General features: G+C 38.9%; 1 protein-coding gene across 1 annotated transcript; it reads right to left on the bottom strand.

The window, feature by feature from the left end:
* Nucleotides 1–1,551: 1,551 nt before the first annotated feature.
* LOC109480563 (glycerol-3-phosphate dehydrogenase, mitochondrial-like) lies at nucleotides 1,552–19,421 on the bottom strand. The gene is made up of 17 exons (XM_019782797.1): nucleotides 19,347–19,421; nucleotides 17,162–17,297; nucleotides 16,633–16,801; nucleotides 16,188–16,312; nucleotides 15,646–15,743; nucleotides 14,613–14,776; nucleotides 13,702–13,863; nucleotides 12,698–12,842; nucleotides 11,650–11,843; nucleotides 10,889–11,023; nucleotides 10,024–10,205; nucleotides 9,148–9,279; nucleotides 8,225–8,383; nucleotides 7,369–7,560; nucleotides 5,654–5,752; nucleotides 3,850–3,997; nucleotides 1,552–1,716 (listed from the first exon to the last, which is right to left on the bottom strand). The coding sequence occupies exons 2-16, from the start codon at nucleotides 17,264–17,266 to the stop codon at nucleotides 3,875–3,877; spliced, it is 2,184 nt and encodes a 727-aa protein (XP_019638356.1). The 5' UTR covers nucleotides 17,267–17,297; nucleotides 19,347–19,421; the 3' UTR covers nucleotides 1,552–1,716; nucleotides 3,850–3,874.
* Nucleotides 19,422–20,043: the final 622 nt, after the last annotated feature.

Genomic DNA, 20,043 nt, shown 5'->3' with positions numbered 1-20,043 from the left:
TGTGACATAGCCAAAAGGTGTTTATGTCCTGATAGTACAAAAGACTACAGTGCTCTTGCCTGTATTCTATCACCTGGCATATCTATCCAAATCTAGCATATGTAAGAAAGTTACAGTCTGAAACAGTATAATATTAGATATCTGTTATTTGTATATGATATTTCATACTATATATACTACGTATATTTGTTATGTTCAATCACTGGTGTAGTCTGAGGTGCATGTGCCTTTCCTGTACTACTATCACTGCTAGGCTGATGCTAGTTTCTGGCTCCTGGGTATCGTTATCTAGCAGCAAGCGCTAGGTAGCAACCTGTAGCATGCATAGCAAAGTGGATGTATTAGCCTGAAAAAGTGCTGCCTTCATACAAAACAGCTGTGAAACATCCAGCCTTGTTGATTTTTATGTGAGCTTCAAAAAACGCATAGAGACATGCACACTAGTCTATATTGCTTGTTGCATGCTACTGTACCTGTCCTTAGTGCTGAATGTTGTTATTCTGAATAGCATTGAAAATATACGTTTACTGCTTTCCTTTGACTCACAAAATGGCCTTTATACTTCATACTTATTACTTTTCTTGGTTCTGAATGATGTTTTATTGCATTGGATTGACTTGAATGCAAAGAAATGCTACTGTCCTTGGTGCTGAACAAAAACATTCATACACGCAAAACTGTTTGCCTTGTATGAATAACTGCAACATAACTAGTAAATGTGCCTCCGATTGATAATACAGATACAGATATCCCTAAAATATATATAACTTTAACTGCTAGTACATGTATAAATACTGCATATCTGTTCTCAAAAACATGAAAACCTAACACCCTATCAAAGATAAAAATAGGAGTGTTCAGTACTAACAAGATAAAAAAAAAGACATGCATGGGGATGGTAAGCTTATTTTAAGGCAGAATGAACAAAAAACAAGTGCACATATCCTATTAAAACACACATGAAACACACTATACCATCAAGGTCCCATACTGTATCCCTCTCTTGGGTAAGTATACAAACTTGTAGTAAACATTGTAGCTTTCTTAGCACATATAAAAGTACCAAAATCTCTCAAATACTGTCTGAAAGTGCAGCAGAAATTCTTGATATGATGTTACAAAGGCCTCGAGCATTTTAACCATCATCATGCAATGGATGCAAAACAGTGTAAAAGTTGTATTACTTACCAAAACAATAGCAAAAAAAAAGGTTAACGTAATATTTTCCTTTAAATACTAGATAGAGATGTTACTACTATGTGTTAAAATAATAGTCACCACAAAAGTAAAGAAATAGTCTTTTGTTCTACAAAAAAAAAGAATAAATGTCAGCTGGCACCAGGTCATGACCTTTTGTAAGGGGTCATCAGGTGAACTTTAACCTTTGACATGTAGTATTTGGTCAGTAACAAACATAACATTATATACTCTTTCTTATTCTTTGCAACCTATTGGTCCTGCCTATATGTATAACAATAAATTGCACCAAAGTAAACATAAAACAGATACAAGTCGAAGAAAGAAGTCTCCTTCCATTCTGTTCCTCACCTGTTTTCTTTAAGATTCTTCCAAGTTATTCTAGTACCAGACACGACCTTCTTTAATGTCTTCTGCTTTCTTCATGGGGTTTTCTGGGTCTTCGATGATTTCTGCCAGCTTCATGATCCTGTCCAGACGACTGGTACTCATCACACCTGCCCTGACTGAACTCATCAACTGAAGTGGGGAAGGGGGCGGGAGAAAAAAAAAGATAATTTCATTTTACGTCTATGAAGGTTAGACATCCAGGTAATAGGATACGCCAAAAAGCAGTTACTCAAGCAACTGGATATGATTTTGGAAACGCTCAGACATTTCAGCTAGTATCCACTAGCTTTCGTCAGTTTCAATACTTTGTGCTATATATTATAAACCTGCATTTCTCCTCTGGTCTCTCAGTCACTGACGAAAGCTAGTGGATACTAGCTGAAACGTCTGAGCGTTTCCAAAATTATATCCAGTTGCTTGAGTAACTGCTTTTTGGCATCATTTCATTTTGTTGCACCAATGCCCTAAATTACATGTTTATCAAAATACTATATTTTTTACTCTGAGCTCTGAATTTGTACCTGATTTTACAAATGACTTAAAGTACTAAGCCCTGTCACAGTTCCAAGTGAGCAATGTGCAGTTGTGAAGCATTGTGGTCAAAGTTCAAGACACATTCACTAGTAAAAAGTCCCCACTTGTCTAACATCTGTGTCCATAATATCACCAGGGTCCATAATATCGCCACTTTGAGAAACAGTGTGCTTAAAGATATTTTTACTGCAACATACTTTTGGTATGCACTCCTTCACACATAAAATGTACAAAACTAGGGTATGTTGCAGTAAGAAAATATCTAAGCACACTATTTCTCAAGGTGGCGATATTATGGACCCTGGTGATATTATGGACACAGATGTTATAAGTTTTATAGCGCAACAGTTTAAACAATGATAATTGTTTACAAGCAAATGGATCTTGACTTGTGACCTACAACACAATGCATCATGACTACACATGCACAACAATAACTGTGATGTGGCTTATACTTCTTTATACAAATGCACAAAGATGACTCTTAGTCAAGTGAGCCCCTTGTATGTTCTAGCATGCAGATAAAGGTCATATTGGACACAGCCTGAGAAACACACACACAATAGAAAGTTACTCCATGGTGATAGTAGTTGCAAAACGTAGCTGCAATGGACCTATAACATTATTACGTCACAGTTTGTTTACCGCAATGAATGCCGGTCAATCGACGTTTATATTGTACAGGGGTGCGTAGCGCGGTGTGTGTTTGTGTAGCGTTAGCCTAAGGCTTTTAATACAGTACTACTTTCGTCTGATGTCACAACTAAATCACCCATGCGGCATGTAATGCTGTGTCAACACAACTAGACGCAGCAAAAATCAGACATACCTTACTTTGAAAACTTTGAAATGATCTTTATTCTTTAACTGACCGTTCTAGAATGTTCTTTAGAACAGGTAAACAAACTGTGATGTAATAATGGTATTAGTATAGGTCCATTGATTGTGACACACCACACCAAGATGTAACAAAAACAACAGGAGATAATGAAAGCTGGAAAAACAGAATCTTGTAGAGAAAACAAGAGAGATCACCCGCAAAGTGTACAGGACAAAATGATACAAAGAAAAGGTAACTGTAGTAGAGATGGCTATTATTGAGAATATTCAAATTCATCAGGATAAACAATATGTAGCTTGTGCTTTTTAATGAAGTAACCAATGTTACAGCTAAGCTAGACTAGGAATTTTTGTAATCAATTAAAATGTAGTAGGAAATAAAGCAACTATGAAAAGAACCTGTCCAGATGATTCAACATTCTAGATGCTACAGGACATAAGTAGTATAAAGAAATAAAATCTGCACCCTTAAATATCTGTCTGGAACTTTTTGTAACACACTCAGTATAGCTTGATGACTGGTGTGCATTCTTAGTTTAAGTAAAGGGGTAGTAACCTACACAATGTGTACGACTATCACAGCGGAAGCAGATGCATGGATGGAAGCACACTGGAAAAGCAAAGTGTAGAGTTGAGCAGTTGATTGAATCAGAAATTAATAATTGTTATTTTTGAGGTGTGACATTCAGCATCTTGTGTCAGACATAGTTTCCTTTAGTTCTAGTCAGAAAAGGTATGGAAAATATGAAGTAGGAAAGAGATGAAATTAATATATGCAAAGATTTTCGACATGCAGTAAGGAGTTTTCCAAGATGCAAAGCAACAGCAAGCATGCAGATACTAACAGTACATTGTGTACTTCCACAGTTTTGTAGCAGAAATGGACACCTTTTTTGGTACGCGTTTTAAACGATCAGACCCCGCCCCCACTGCGATGTGTTGGTATGGCCTTCTTCTCCACCATTTCGTCGGTAAGGGCCATGATGCGATCCAGACGGGACAGGGTCACGTACCCCAAATACGCTGCGTTCATCAACTGGGTGTTGTGCATTTTTCAAAAGCATTCGGGTTACTCAAAACACAGTGCATTTTTCCAAATTATTGGTGCTAAAACCCTTGTCCTGCTGACATTCCTGGCACAATATTTTTCAATAATTTCATGTCTTAATTAGATAATAGACCCCCAATTTTTTTTGTCCTGCAGTGGCATAGTTACTTCCGCATTCATTGCATTTCACTGCGGTGTGATGCGTTGCACAAGAAATACCCCCAAATCGTACCTGTACGGGGTGCTATATAGATGGTACTGTATGTGCAGAACAACAATTGTTGTGCTCCGCAGGACAAGGGTTAAATAGTACAAATTTCATTTTTCAAACGCATTGGAGTTACTCAACACACATTAATTATTTTAAAGTATTGGAGTTACTCAATTCATAGTGCATTTTTCAAAAGCATGGGAGCTACTAAATACTTTGCATATTTTGTATTTGCATTACTCATTACACAGTGCATTTTTCAAAGCAGTAGACATGCACAATACACAATCCCACATCAAAGACATTCCAATATTTCAAAAATCTAGGGCAAACATGAAAACAAGCAACTGACTTCATAACAACCTCAAATTTTGAAAACTATAAGAAAGATTAAATCGCTACTTTTCAGAGCCATACAAAATATATGTAGCTCAAAAATTTAGGTCAGACATATTGTAATATAATAATCTGTCTGCCCTACATTTTTGAGCTGCTTCAATAACTATTCATATGGCTGCTTGTATGGCTTCTTTTGGGTGGATATTTTAATAAAGAAATACAATAAAATCTGTTATGTGAGTGGGGAGAAAAACAATACATTTTTAGAAACATAGTACAAGCATGTTTCCATGGATTTTGACTGAAAACCTGGAAAGAAGTAACATCTATGTCCATAATATCACCAGGGTCCATAATATCACCACCTTGAGAAACAGTGTGCTTAAAGATATTTTTACTGCAACATACATTTGGTATGCACTCCTGCACACCTCAAATGTACATACCTAGGGTATGTTGCAGTAAAAAAATATCTTAAAGCACACTGTTTCTCAAGGTGGCGATATTATGGACCCTGGTGATATTATGGACACAGATGTTATATGTACATGTAGACCATATGTATTCTTCTCTACCTAAAAACATATCAAAATCTTTTTGTGGACTGTTGGGATGTACATGTATATTCTACTGCATGATATGAAAGCACAAGCATATTTTCAAGTCAGAAGTTATTAGTAGAAATCCCAACCACCAAGCAACAAAAATATCAAAAGCAGACTGGGGCAGCAATATGAAAAATGAGTTCCATAATTTGTTTTTGAGACATAAATTCTTGACATATGCAAACTTCCTTATTTTCAAGTAGTTACACTGCTACATTTAGCATACATGTGCTAGCCATCATTTTGTAAAATTTAGATACAGCCTACAATATAGACCTGTACATTTATACCATATAAAAGTATAAAGTTAACATAATATTAATACAGCATTCAAATTTGTTATTTACAGTATAATATGTCAAATATCATCATACTTTTGTATAAAAAGCATATGTTACGATAGTTTACCTCTGTCCTGTAACAATGTAGTCTGATTGGTTGCCAATGGTCACATGATTGGAAAATGAAGTATTCTGATTGGCTACTGACCTGTAGGAACTCGTCCAGTTCGACCTGTCCATTCCGGTTTGTGTCAACTTCTTCCAGCATGTCGTGGAGTTGGTCGTCCGAGATGTCAATCCCAAGGTTCTAATTGGAAAAGGAGATGTTGGTGATGCTATTTCTATCAGATAAAGTTGTAAACTTTGTCATTAGTTGTAATTATAGGGAAAAAATGGGAAAAACTCAGAAGTTAGAAAATTGAACTGTGAGGCTTTTTATATTTCAGTCCATACCATGGTATGGATGAAATATATTGTGTTCTCTCATGTTTCTTCTCCTCCTTCTTCTTCTCCTCCTCCTGCCAAACAGTCAAAGGGATTCAACTCCGCCATCATTCACCTAAATGACTTGAAATTTGGCATGGAGGTAGAGTGGGCCTATACCCCCAGGCTTTTTTTTCATTTTTTTGATACATGCCTTTGAAAAGGTTTTATGAAGGTTTTTTGGGGCATTTTTTGCCAAAAAATGGGTTTTGGATCCTGAGCCCTGGTTTTACAACCAAATGATCTGAAATTCGGTATAAGGGTACCTTGAACATGTGTCTACAGAATAGCAGTCACATATTTGGCATAAACCACTTCCAAATGACTCATTTGGGGGACTTTAATGGCTATTTTCAGCAAAAAAAGGGCCAAAAGTGCTATACCCGTTCCATGTTCTATCTAAAGAATGGCCTGTTCCATCTGCTGTTGGCCATGGAACACGTGTTCCATTGCGGGTTACCTGAGGTCACATTGCACGTAAGTCGTGTGTAATGACCCACACATTCAATTTTATGTGCCTAAGACCTTCAAAATGTATCAAATCTCATCATTGTTAGTATTTGCATACCTGTAATAAGATTAGTAAAGCTTTCGAGATTCAATGTGCTTGTTCTTGCATCTTTGTTCTCAATTACATAGCTACTATTTAATTCATTTATTTGAGAATCTTTGCCAGTTTTACACTGGGGTAAGTTTGGAATAGTCCACTTTTGCGTGGGCGGGAGATGGACTGAAATATGCTGTATTTGCTCCCAAGCAAATGTCGGCCTCTCTAGTTTATTTATTTTTTTCTGTCTTGAGCTTACATCAGCCTGCTCGTGCTATTTCATATACATCACAAATTGTAATACAGCATACAGTAGTGTATGATCATAAAATAGTACCAAATGGTCATGGGTTCAATTCCTGGCGTTCCTGGTTACGCACATGTTGCTGACTTTCGGGTCGGAAGGTCAGTCGAATAAGAGGGATTGACCCATGCTGACACAGTGGATTAACAACACATTGTCCCTACAGTCTCAAAAATGCTACGAAACCCTAGCCTTGTCTTTTTTCCAACGATGATATGGTACTGTATTACTGTATGACTACAGCATGATTTTGTGTACATGTACATGTATAACTATATAAAGCTTAGGTCTCCGATCCCGTGCTCTGTGCAGAGCATAGGGTTTGGTGCCCATGTCTATTTCCATAGCCCTTGGGCGACACACAGTTGTGCAGGGCACTACAGCAGGGGGCTAGTCCGCTAGTAGTGCTGTGTGTTTGACCTTCCCATACTCTTTCTCATATGTGCTGAGTGCTAAGCATAGAAAGAAGTGTGCACCATTTTTTAAGCCTTTGGTATGACCTGGCCGGGGTTTGAACTCACGACCTCCCGGTTACAACGCGAGCACTCTACCAATTGAGCTATGGCACCGGTTATGTATAACTATATACCTGGATGATATTTCCCAGGTCCACATGAGTGATGAACCCTTTCGCTCCAGCGACCTTGTTGAAGCGTTTGGTGTAGCGTTCGATGTCGGCAGCGGGTAAGTTTGTGTCGGGCGTTATCAGGGCGCGTACGTCCAGATGAGCCTTACCGCCCATCTCCATGTACAGGAACTCTTTGGCTGCCTCTTCCTCCTCCTATAGACATTGACAGTTAATACTGGTCAATATTTGAATTTTCAAATGTCAAGAGCTCCCTGATTAATGTATTACAATTATCTGTACAGTTGTTGCTGCTTGCTGATTGAACAAAAGAAACGTTTGGAATGTCAATTGAAAGATTTTTTTTCTAGATTTTGGTATCTTTGACATATTTTTCACTTGGAAAAAACATTACCAAAATACAATATAGCACAATATTGAAATTTGTTATCAACCTATAAAAAACACCAAGTAAAATTTATACAGAATTTGCATTACTTTGGGCCCATTTTCTCAGTTCTTTGGTATTTTCCTAAAACCTAGTCAGCATATACAAATGTAGCATGTTGCCAGAATGTACATTTGTACTGCACCTGCATAAAACCCATAATGTATTATGCATAGCACTTTGGCAAAACGTCTCATATAAGGTTGTATTTACACATGCACATGTACAAGGTTAACATCCCACCTGTATAGTTTCAAAATGCTGTATAGTTTCAAAATGTTGTGTAGGAAAAATATCATCTGCAACAGGCTAAATTCTGATGCAATGTTGACCAAACATGCATCCAAAAAACGTACAAAAATCAGGGTTTTGGTCAGGCGTAGTACATTTTGCCAACATGCTAGTCAACATGATACTAATATATCCTCCTACCTTGCATCTCTGTTTGTTCCATCCCAGCTCCTGTCCCAGTATCCTGATGATAGTTGGGAGGGCGGTCTCCGCCGCCTGAACGTTCTGGAACGCCAGTCTTGTCCGCCTGGCGATCACATCAATGGCGGTACACGCATACTCCTTCGCTGCGTACTTAACCTGGGAAAAAACATTCAGTCGGGCATGGTGCTGTGTACCACTTGTAAAAATGTTTAGGTTCAAGTCCAAAGAAAACTGAACATCTGAAACTAGTTCCATACTTACAAATAAATTCATGTCACATTCCCCTTTTTTTTTCTAAGCCACCTGAAATCTTCAATAGTCAAAAAATTTGTGCTGCGAAATAAAGAAAACATTGCCATTGGGCATTGTCAAGTGTCAGCCTCCATAAATTATGTGGCCACAGATAGACATGCCTTATAAACAACATATCTTGCTTCTAAACCCTGGTAGTCAGCAGTGCTTGCTACAAAATTTTGTGGTAAAGATGCCCCATCTTCCATTGGGAAATGTTCACTGAGAAGTCCCTTTCGTATTTTGTATATGTCCTGGGTTTAGGTCCAGACCTGAAGCTAAACCTCTGGACTTGAATCCCTGGACCTGAACGTATACACAGCACTAGTTGGGCAGTAAATTTGACAAATGATTTTATCATTGTTGCCTTCCTGTGTGCCTCTGAAGGAATCCTTGGGGTAGACAGTACAGCAGCACCATCTAGCAATTTAGTAAAAAAACTGCAGTAGCAAAGTCGCCCTACCTCAGCCTCTAGCTTACACAGCAATAGTTGGGCATTAAATTTGGCATACGATCTACATGTATCGTTGTTGTCTTCCTGTGTGCCTCTGAGGGAATCCTTGGGGTAGACAGTACAGCAGCACCATCTAGCAATTCAGTCAAAAACTGCAGTAGCAAAGTCGCCCTACCTCGGCCTCTAGGTAAGGGAAGTCCTCCACAAGTCTCTTGCCCACCACAGGCCACCTCTTCCCTGTCATCTGGGCTAACTTGGCGACGTCAAAGGCCTTGTCTCCATAGGTGTGTGCCAAGTGCTGGGCAACCTGCAAATAATGGGAACAAGTATACAGATAAGTAACATGTAACATGCTGGAGTAGTCGTGTTTTCAATGGGTAAGAAAAATTTGTTTCAGGATGGTCATTTATTGGTTCATAAATGCCAGTCTTTCAGTGCTTGAGGCTACATACAGTTCAAGTTTCTGAAATGCATATGGAAAATGCAAGTCTTACATGGGAAGAAAGTCACCAGTTAGTTCTTTTCACTTGCCACTACATGTATTTTATTATACCCATTTTTCAAATCACATTCAGAGTAAAGTACCGGGTGGGGATGGCATTTCAGCACTAAGGAAAGGGATGGTACATGATGGTTCTGGGTGGGGATGGTATTTCAGCACCAAGGAAAGGGGTGGTACATGATAGTTCACGGTGGGGATAAAAACAATAGATTTTGAACTTTAAATGAAACAAAATTGCATTGTTAAAAGGACTTTCTTCAACTGTTGAGGCCATAATACGTCTTTCATTGAGCATTTTGCAGTTGATTTAGAACCAATTTTTTTTTAAATCAGAAAAAAATGGACAGGGCGAATCCGAAAAACAACAAATTGGTGTGGCCTAAATTGTCTATCAGAATGTCTTTAGAAAAACTTACCTCATTCTCCAGCCCAAAGTCCTGCACCAGTCTGATGAACATGGTGGGAGTGTATGCGTCCCCTCCCTCCTTCCCTCCCTCCCTCCCTCCCTCCCTCCCTCTCTCCTTCCTTCCTTCCTCCTTTCTTCCTTACCTCATTCTCGAGCCCAAAGTCCTGCACCAGTCTGATGAACATGGTGGGAGTGTATGCGTCCCCTCCCTCTAACATCAGTCCGTCTGTCTGACAGTCCTTATGTCTGGGCTGCAGACTGCACACTTCGATGGCCTTATCCACCGTGTCAGAGGCCATCGACCTGTAGGTCGTCCACTTCCCTCCTGGGGAGAAAGATATTATGAGCACGTCGGGAGACTACATACTGCACCTGCGCGAAATCTGCAATGTATTGTGCGTAGCACTTTGGCAGAACGTCTCATATAAGATCGTATTGATTCAGATTTATTTTCATAATCAAATCATAAATAGCTACATAAACATCATCCTATCATTTGAGGACACTGTCCAAAGCCAAACTTGTTTGGTGTCTTTCTTTCTATCCTGTTGTCCATTGAAAAACTAATCAACTAAGTATACATTGTCAAATTATTTATTTTGTGGCTCTATATACTAAATATTGGCTATACCATAAGAGAAGAGGTCCCACCTGTTCTAAACAAAGACATGCCTGCCTAACTACCTATGTACTTGGACCAGAAGCTGGCCCCTTGCTCCTCTTCTTGCACACACCAATTTTTCTTTCTGACAATATCAGTCATAATGGTGGCTAAATTATGGGTGGTGGGTTTAATTGCACATGAAAATCCTTTTCCCCCCTAAAATTTGAGAGGTTGAAGAAATTGAAATTCTTGTAGCTAGAGGGATATCCTTCATTTCCATACATAGTGTTTTTGCTTTAGAATTATTTCCTGAAAGAGATGGGCGCTGGAGTTGAGGGTCTGCAGAATCGAACTGAAACCCAAAATAAACTGCTGATTGGTTTGTAAAGAGATGTTGTACCTACCTGCAATGGTTACCAGATTGGAGGGGCTGACTTCTATCACGTGGTTACGGGAGATAGACTGGGTGTTCTTGGAGTTGGGATCAGACACCAGCGGTCGGATTCCACTCCATGCAGCAAGTACATCACCCCTCCTCACTAGAACAGGACAGATATGTATGGTCACCAAAACTGTTGTCAGTCTACGCAAAAACCCACATTGGAGTACACTATTGGCTATAACATCAACTCTCACAGTTCCATTTTGTACCCCAAAACTTATAAACTAGCCTGGGTGCCATCCTCTGTAGTTTCCGCCGGCTAGCCAGCGAGATTAGGGAGCCGGCGAAAGCTATCAAGGATGGCACCCAGGCTAAAACTGACTAAAACTAACGAGGACATTGTAGGAGATCAGTAATCCCTAAGGTATGCACACTTTATGCCACACCAATTTAATTTGTTGGTTCTCAGATTCGCCTCTTTGTTTTTTCTGATTTGCAAAAAAATGTTGCCCCTAACAGTTGACTCAGAGGAAAATCATTTTCTTCCTAGCTGTCAAAGTTTTTCATCTATCAATGCAGTGGTTTGATTAAAAAGTTCAAATATTGTTAAAATATTAGCCCAACCTTTTGTGTTGACTTCATGACTCCTATCGTACCATTTTGGGCCATAATAGGATGCCTAGACCTGTTTTTATTTCTATTTATTTTTTCGCCCTGTCGCTTCATAATTTTTCTGAAAAAATCCAAGAACCAACAAATTAAATTGGTGTGGCCTAAACCTACCTGACACATCAGGACTGAGGTAATTCTTGATCTCGTTCAAGATGAACTGGATCTCCTTCTCCGTGGGTGTGGGATTGTGGGTAACGTCGCAGGGGCTGTCGGTGGTTCCCGCGATAGTCAGTCCCGCCCACGGGAGGAAGAAGATCACACGTCCGTCACTCGTCGAGGGATCCAGTAAACCCATAGACTCTGGGCTGCAGAGAGCAGAACATGAAGTTTTGTTTGTTTTGTACATGTAAGTACAAGCTGTGTAAGACCGGACGGTATGGTTTGAAAAACTTGCACCAGGAAGGTCCCCTCGTAACTCTTTTTGATAAGTGTGGTGGGTTCTTTAATGTGCGTGGGGTGTCTCTCCCAAACACGGGACCTCCATTTAACATCTATCTACGAAGAACGTCCCTAACCAAAGCTAGGTACTCGTTTCCACCAGAGTGAAGTGAGGAAAGTCCTGTAAAGTGCTTTTCCCAAGGGCACAACGTTGGGGCATATAGGTGGAATAGAACCCAGGACCCATGGGTTCATGTTGTACTGTATCTTTAGAAAATAATAATTTACAGAGTGGTTCACTATCTGTGAATATTTTCATCATGCTGGTAAGTCACTGAATAAATTAAAGATCTTTTTACACAACCAAGTTGAGGTTTATTCAACCGACATTCAGTCAGAATTGCCCTGAGGAAGATGACAGACAGTCATCAAAATGTCAGCTGAAAAAACACTTGGTTAATATGTAGAAAGAGTCTCTTTATTCAGTGGTTCAAGATGCTTTGAGGGTTGAAATATGTATCAAGTTAAAGATTTTGGGCCAGGTATCAGAATAAGACTTAGTGTTTGTACATCGTACTACTGCTAAGGGAGACAATTCAAATTCCATTGACAGATCTATCAAGTAATGGTTTCATATATATTTTATAATATAATATTATTTATTAGATGTTTACTACCTTTTACAACTGAAGTGTGATCCACATTGCACACGTGTAGTACTCAACAAAGTAGATTGGTCTCACAATGCAGTTGTAAAACATATATAGGAGACATAGCACACCTGTAGTAGTCTGGAAGTATAATATGAACCCCTGCGCTGGGTTGGCAGATGTTGGGGATCTCAGCGTTGTCCATTTGTCGGACACCGTCTGTGAAGGGGCCGGTGGCGTTGACAACACACTTAGCCTTCACTGTGATCTCTTGACCTGAAAAAGAATGAGAAGAAACATAGCTGTTAGCAGTGGGTTCAATTCTATGATGTACACTACCCATTCTTACAGATCAATGTTTACTCCAACGTGGCATCGGATGGTGTAGTGGTAGAGTGTTTGACTATGAAACGACCCAGGTTCGATCCAGAGTTGTACCCAGGACATGCCCTTGGGAAAGGCACTTTACAAGATTTTCCTCACTCCATCCAGGTGTGAATGGGTACCTAACTTTGGTTGGGGAAAGTCATATTGAGGTCACCTTGTGGCACCCACACAGACCCATGCGACAGTTCCACAAAAGTGTGTGGAGCAAATATGTTATATGTGTATCATGTTTATTATGTGATTGTAAACCCTGCATCAATTCAGCGCTATGAAAGGTAGTGATTGCAGGGGTAATGTTTGGTCAATTGACCACTAAACCATCATATTTTGCCTTCAATGTGTAACTCTTAACCCTTGGCAGTATGCACTCAGATACATGAGCTACACATTGTATGTCATGTAAACAATTTTGGCTTTACACTATCTGAATAGTTAAGAGCTACATAATTGTTTATCTGACAGTCAACTGCACTGATTCATATTGAATCCAACACGGTCATTTTGTTAATTTTGCATAACCAGTAAATGGCCTCATGATCATCTATACCGGAAATATGCTTTTTCCATTAGTACACAACATTGGGATTCAAACCCAGAACCTTTGGATGACCTGTAAATGGGCCCATGATCATTTATGAATCGGGAATATGCTTTTCCCAAGTACACAACATTGGGATTCAAACCCAGAACCTTTGGATTTTAACTCTAACCACTTTGCCACCATTTACATGATTGGGTACTTCCTCACCAGTCAGACAGTCCTTCATGACAGCTCCAGAGATGACCTCCTTCCCGCTGTCGTCTGTAGTCTTGGTGAGAGACTTCACCTCCATGTGATTGGCCACCGTAGCCCCGTGTCGTGCCGCCGACAGGGCGATGGCCAAGTTCATACGGGCATCGTTATGTTGGCCTGGAGGAAAGAAAAACATAACTTTGTCAATGCTGTTCCTATACTTTCAACGATATACACTTGTTAGGGATTCTAATAGTGATGCACTGGTGCTGGCAACATGCAACATTACTTGCACCAGTCAAATTATACTAGGTCCTGCACTCTGCTTAACAAGGAGATTCCATCAAACTAAATGTTACAAGTATTTGAAAACCATTTCAATACTTTATTTAGCTCTTCAGGGGTGATAACAAATAGCAGAGAAATCAAAATCCACAAAATAACACTGTTCCTGCTCAGCTCCAATTTTACCAGCTCTAACCTGCATATATGCAGGTGGTACATGTACATTGTACTTTGAGGCCTGGTTGTGCATATACATGTATACAATCCAGGGCTTGAAATTCATTTCTGGAAATAGGTGCACTGGTGAAATTTTTGGGTGTACCATATAAAATAATGTGTGATATGTTTCATTTCTTAAAAGAAAAGTAGTACAAGAATGATACCTACAGAAAAAAATTGGGTGCACAGCTCCAAATTTGGGTGCACACCCAGTATTTCGACTCAAGCCCTGCAAACACACCTAACATCTATTTCTCTCTATATACATTTTCACTAAGATCATGTAAAAAAGCTATCAACAGATGCCATTGTATAAACATCTGTACAGCAGATATTTACAGAAACAAAAACCAAACACAATACTACACTACAGACTCTGGCCCTGATGAGGTGTCACAAAAAAAATTCTAGCACCACATTACCATCATAGTAGACGATGGCGCCGACCAGTCTGTCTTTCTTCAGCATGGGGAAGAGTTCCAGAGCACGAGACTTGGTCAGCATGTAGCTGGACTTCACACACTGAGACCCCGCTACAAGATCGTACGCCTTGATACCCGCCCAGAAGTACGGCAGCTGCCACCATCTTGGGAAGAACAAATGATTTTGTTGTGAGTTTTGATATAAGATGCATGTTATCGGTTAATAAAAATAATAAATTTATTGCGCAACAGTTGTACAGGGTACAAAGTATGGCATCTACTAACTTAAGTAAGTACATGTCAACTACATTTTCATAAGGCTAACCTAACTAATACAAAAGTGGGTGGCTAGTATGAGATAGGTATCAACTTATACAATCTTTGGAGGAGTTTCTAATATCCATGCATTCGGTGGCCTATGCTCCACATGGGGCCAAGAGTCTTTAACATTTATCCCTATGTATAGCATGTTGTCACAAGTCAATATGTATTTAAATTTTCTTTCCAAGTTCATTGTGGTAAATGCTGGAAAAGAATCTGATAGTATAGTGTATAGTGTATTGCGTATATCAATATATTTAGGACACACAATTTTAGTGATATTCGTCCTCAATAAGCTCTGGACAAAATGGACAAAAAAAAAAGAAAGACACATGCATGTTATGAGTTAATGAATAAGATACCTGTTATGTGTTAATAAAACACATCATGAGTTCATTAATAAAGTTGGTTAACAATGCAACAAAAGATTGAATAAATGTAAATATGCCCAACAAAACTACTATTTTTTCAACTAAACAAACTCCAAAACAGAAGTAATTCAGGAGTGACCATATTCGTTGAAAAAGACGGAGTAACACCTCTAAGTATTACAGCAACTACACAGAAAGTATATAGTAGAGTGGATTCATTCCTCAAGCTTACTGACATCTTGCAAACTGCAGTCATCCCTAAGTAAGTATGCTTGATGTCGGTTAGCTTTAGGAATGAATCCCTCTACTATGTATTACTACAAAGTACAGGTGAGACTTACCTGTAGACAGGTAACATGATAGGGAGTGGCCCTGACAGGTGCGGGGCTATCTCTAACAGGTTGGCTCGCTCGTGTAGGGCCTCCTTAACCAGGTTATACTGTACAGGTGTTTAAAACAAGTCTGTTACAGTTACAGACCAATACAGCATATCCACTGCAGCTAGAAAGTGCTGGCGGCCATGTTGGTGTCCCTATTTGCATTTCAATGGATAATGGACCAAATGTACACAGCATTTTTATGTTTTATTGTCAAGTTATTCACGATTTGAGGTGTCAATGTGACATTTAGTAATTTTATTTGAGAAGGTCACAAAATCTCTGAAAACATATGACCTTGCATTTACTGAAATGCAAATAGGGACACCAACATGGCGGCTAACTGAACAATGAGGCCAAGTGAAAACAATCTATTTATGGTAATTACTGTACATTTTCTATGATGCTACACATCTGGCTTGTGCTATAAGTAGTCAAGGAAGAGCCAGACAAGTGTAATGATTCTGGAGGCTCCTCATTTTCATAATGTATGCAGATGTATTCACCTGCTCCTTGTCCAGCCCCATGATGGCTTTCTGCAGGTACCTGACTCCACCGTGGATCAGTTTTGTGCTGCGGCTGCTGGTGCCAGCTGAGAAGTCATCTCTCTCAACCAACGCTGTTCTTAACCCTAATGATATCGAGACAATCATAAATTACTACATGTACATTGTAGAAAGGTAACATTTGCAAAGCAAATGTATAATGTTTACCTTTGCATATGGTCTGCTCTCAGACTGTTAATTTGACAAACACATTCACATATATGGTGACAGGAGTATAAATCCCTCCTGCTATAAAATTGCAACATGATGTAACCCAACACTAGTTACCATGGTGACAGACGTCTGGTTCAGGTAATTGACCTCATTTGTTTGGAGATGAAGAAGAAGAAGAGGAAACAGAACAAAAACAATAGGTTTTCCTTCGGTTAACATAAATATTGCCTACCTCTTGTTACTGCGTCCAGTGCGACCCCACATCCCGTCGCCCCTCCCCCGATCACCAGCACGTCAAACTCCGGGGTCTCCTGTAACGCCCGCAGGTTCTCTACCCGTGTGGGCAGCGGTCCTGGGGCAGGGGTGGGGGTGTCAGCTGCCACCACATGGGCTCTGTGTTTCTGTGAGGAACAGGTACAACAGGCTGTAATAAAATCCTTTTTAACTAGAAATCTAACATTTACAAAGCAAATGCATAATGTTTACCTTCGCATATGGTCTGCTCTGTTAATTCTCACTCAAACACATTTCATATATATGGTCAGACAGGAGTCTAAATCCCTCCTGCTATAAAAATTGCAACATGATGTAACCCATCACTAGTTACCATGGTAACATCTGGTTCAGGTCATTGACCTTATTGGTTTGGAGAAGAAGAAGAAGGAGAGGAAACAGAGCAAAAACAATATGTTTTCCTTACATAGCATAACATGTACAAGTAATACTATACAAAAGAACCAAGCATGTAGAATGATACTAACCTTATGATTACTCTTACTTCTTGAGTATGTTGAAAATGCGTAGACAGTCCCCGCAGCGCCCCCTGCTGCCAGTAGTGTGCGGCGCAGGCTCCAAAAACTGCTCATGACTCAACTGTCCACTTACATGTATGCCCTGTCAACATAACATACAAAATATTTACACAACAAAAAAAAACTTCTCTATTACAATAAAAATGTTGAATATAAGAAAAACATATTTTAATTAAAAGGAATATAAATTGCAACTTTGTCCTGTAAAGATTCACAGAGGTGGATTGTAAACAAGGCCTTGAACAATTGCGATAATTTAGGTCAATTCAATGCAGCTAAATGTATTCTAAATATGGACACCTGAAACGACTATCAAATGCCAATTTTTATCAAATCAAATGTCACAAGGCAAAGAAGGATAGGGTTAAAACCTGTTGACATTTGTATACTGCTAAAGTCTAGTATCAGGTCCCATTTTTGAGCAGAAGTGCTTTTGAAACACATTTTGAAATGTGTTTCTGAATGTCCATCTTCCAAACATAGACCGGTGTTTGACATGACATGACCTGTAACATACCCCTGTAGCAGAGAACATCATCATATTACAGTGGAGTTACTCAGGTTTCAAAATACATGTACTAGTTCAAGGGGCCTTACTTCTGCAGTTAAAGGAGGAAAACAAGGTGTTTTTGGTGTTAAAACGATTGGTGTGAGCACACAGAATGACTCAGCAACAAAATCTATATTGTTCACTATGTGAGGATTTCATAACACCATTATGAATACTGGTTGGTTTCAGACTAATTTAGAGATTATATGGTGATATATATATATAGGGACTACATTTTGTAGGTCTTGTCATTTTTTGCCTTTGCCAGAAAAAGACTAACACTGTCCTTAATTTTGAAATGTCCTTAAAACATAAGCCAGATTGCCACATACACAACATATGGTTTGTGTTCATGTCACTCCCAGCTTTTCTAGTGTAGTCATGTCACTATGTTGGGTAGGGGTTCAGGGTTGCTAAAACTTGTAAAAGAGGACTTTCAAAAAGGCCAACTGTAGTCTGGCTTTTTAAAATCAGAGAATTCCTCTGGGGATTTAATGTTATGAAGCCATGTTCTATAGCACAAAAGAGATCATTCCTCAGCTTGAAGTTATGTAGGTTTTAAAATGGGTAATTTCTTCAAGAAGTGAGCTTAGCCTTTTCAAAAGGGCCTATTGTCATGATCAGGGGTTAAAAATTTTACAATAGACACACAAATGAGATGATAACAGATTATCATGATTCTTGAAAAAGTTTGTTCTTGATTTAAAAACAGGTAGGTGTGGTCTTATTTACAGGTAGGCGTGGTTCTATTTACAGAATGATGTTGTTCTGTTGTGTAGTTAAAACAACCAAAAGTGTACAAATGTTCAAAATTTGACTCACAGTTTTCCCACCACTGAAACCCCAACGTTTCAGTGGTGGGGTTGTGTGGTATAGTGGCAGAGCATTCGGTTCAGAACCAAGAGGTCTCGCGTTCGAATCCTGCCAAATCACCAACCTTGTGCCCATGGGAAAGACACTTAGATTTTCCTCACTTCGCTTAGGTGAAAATGAGTATGCCAGAATGATCATTATCATGACCATGGGCATTAAAGGAAAATCATAACAATCCTATATTAATAATAGTCTTATCATTTTTCTGTCTACATTACATATGACACTTTATTATAATACATGATGTTAAAATGTTTGGCACAAGGAAAAGGGTTCATATCTAACAATGGCCTTTCAACAGTGACAGTGGTTACCATGGCAACGATATAATAACGTAATAAAAGTGAAAGTGGAAAGCTCAACAGCTGTGCACTGGCTCAAAAAAAATTAGATACACAAAATGTTATGAAATATAATATTTCGATACACCAAACAGCCTTAACACATACAAAACGTACAATAAAAACTTATGACAAAATATAGGTGTACAGATGTGCAATGTGAGATATATTATAAGTGACATTTATGACATTTGTTCCATATTTTAAAACGAAATCTCCCGCCTTCCTACTTTTAAATTTCGTTCTCAGCTCAAGATATGATCGCCATTTTGAACCCCTCGCCGTCAGAAGTGTCTAGAAATTCTTAAGATTCGACCAAGCATCTTACGTTAGTGCAAAACTCGTCAAAAATCGTGAAAATCTTACCTGAAAATTGATCAACACGACATGATAGCAGCTGACATTGCATCATATACTCCAAGTGACCCCTAGTGACCTTTGTTGGCTTGGAACGTTACATTCTGTAATAGGGGAGAACATAGTTTTGTAAAAAAAAATCCAATTCATAACAATATATAAAGCTTAAGATTATCTAAATATCTATATTCAATAGTTATACACAGAAATTACTATAAATTGAGACGTTAGAATTGATATAAATGCAAAGAAATTTATTTTTCCTTTTCAGTGGACTTTTCTAGGTCAGAGGTCACCATCGCCCGCCATGCTTGAATTTCGTCGTATGTCGTCTGATGACTTTAAATGTTTTGTTGTTTTCTGCGTTTTGCATGGATAATTTCAGAAATTTTAGCTCAGAAATAATGGATACTATATTTTTGCACAAGTTGAATGCCATATTTGTGTTGAAAAGGTGGGATTTGGGCTGATATGCATGGAATTTACTTGTCACCGAGCGCGCGAAAGTTTAAATTTGTACTAACCATGATACCTCTGTATTTACCCCCTCAGAACTTTCCAGAAATATGGCAGTATCGTAAGTTTCTTGTCATTTCCTTGTTGTTGTTGTTCTTGTTCGCTTCCTCATACGTGTAGATATGTCCGAGATATTTTTTATACCGATATATTACACAATAATGTCAATATTGAAGATTTACTCGGTCATCTTG

Source organism: Branchiostoma belcheri, unplaced genomic scaffold (assembly GCF_001625305.1).
Source record: "Branchiostoma belcheri isolate BF01 breed outbred unplaced genomic scaffold, Haploidv18h27 scaffold108, whole genome shotgun sequence".
Classification (NCBI taxonomy): Eukaryota; Metazoa; Chordata; class Leptocardii; order Amphioxiformes; family Branchiostomatidae; genus Branchiostoma; species Branchiostoma belcheri.
The sequence above is the reverse complement of the archived record's forward strand: the minus strand, read 5'-3'. Positions and strand labels throughout refer to the sequence as shown.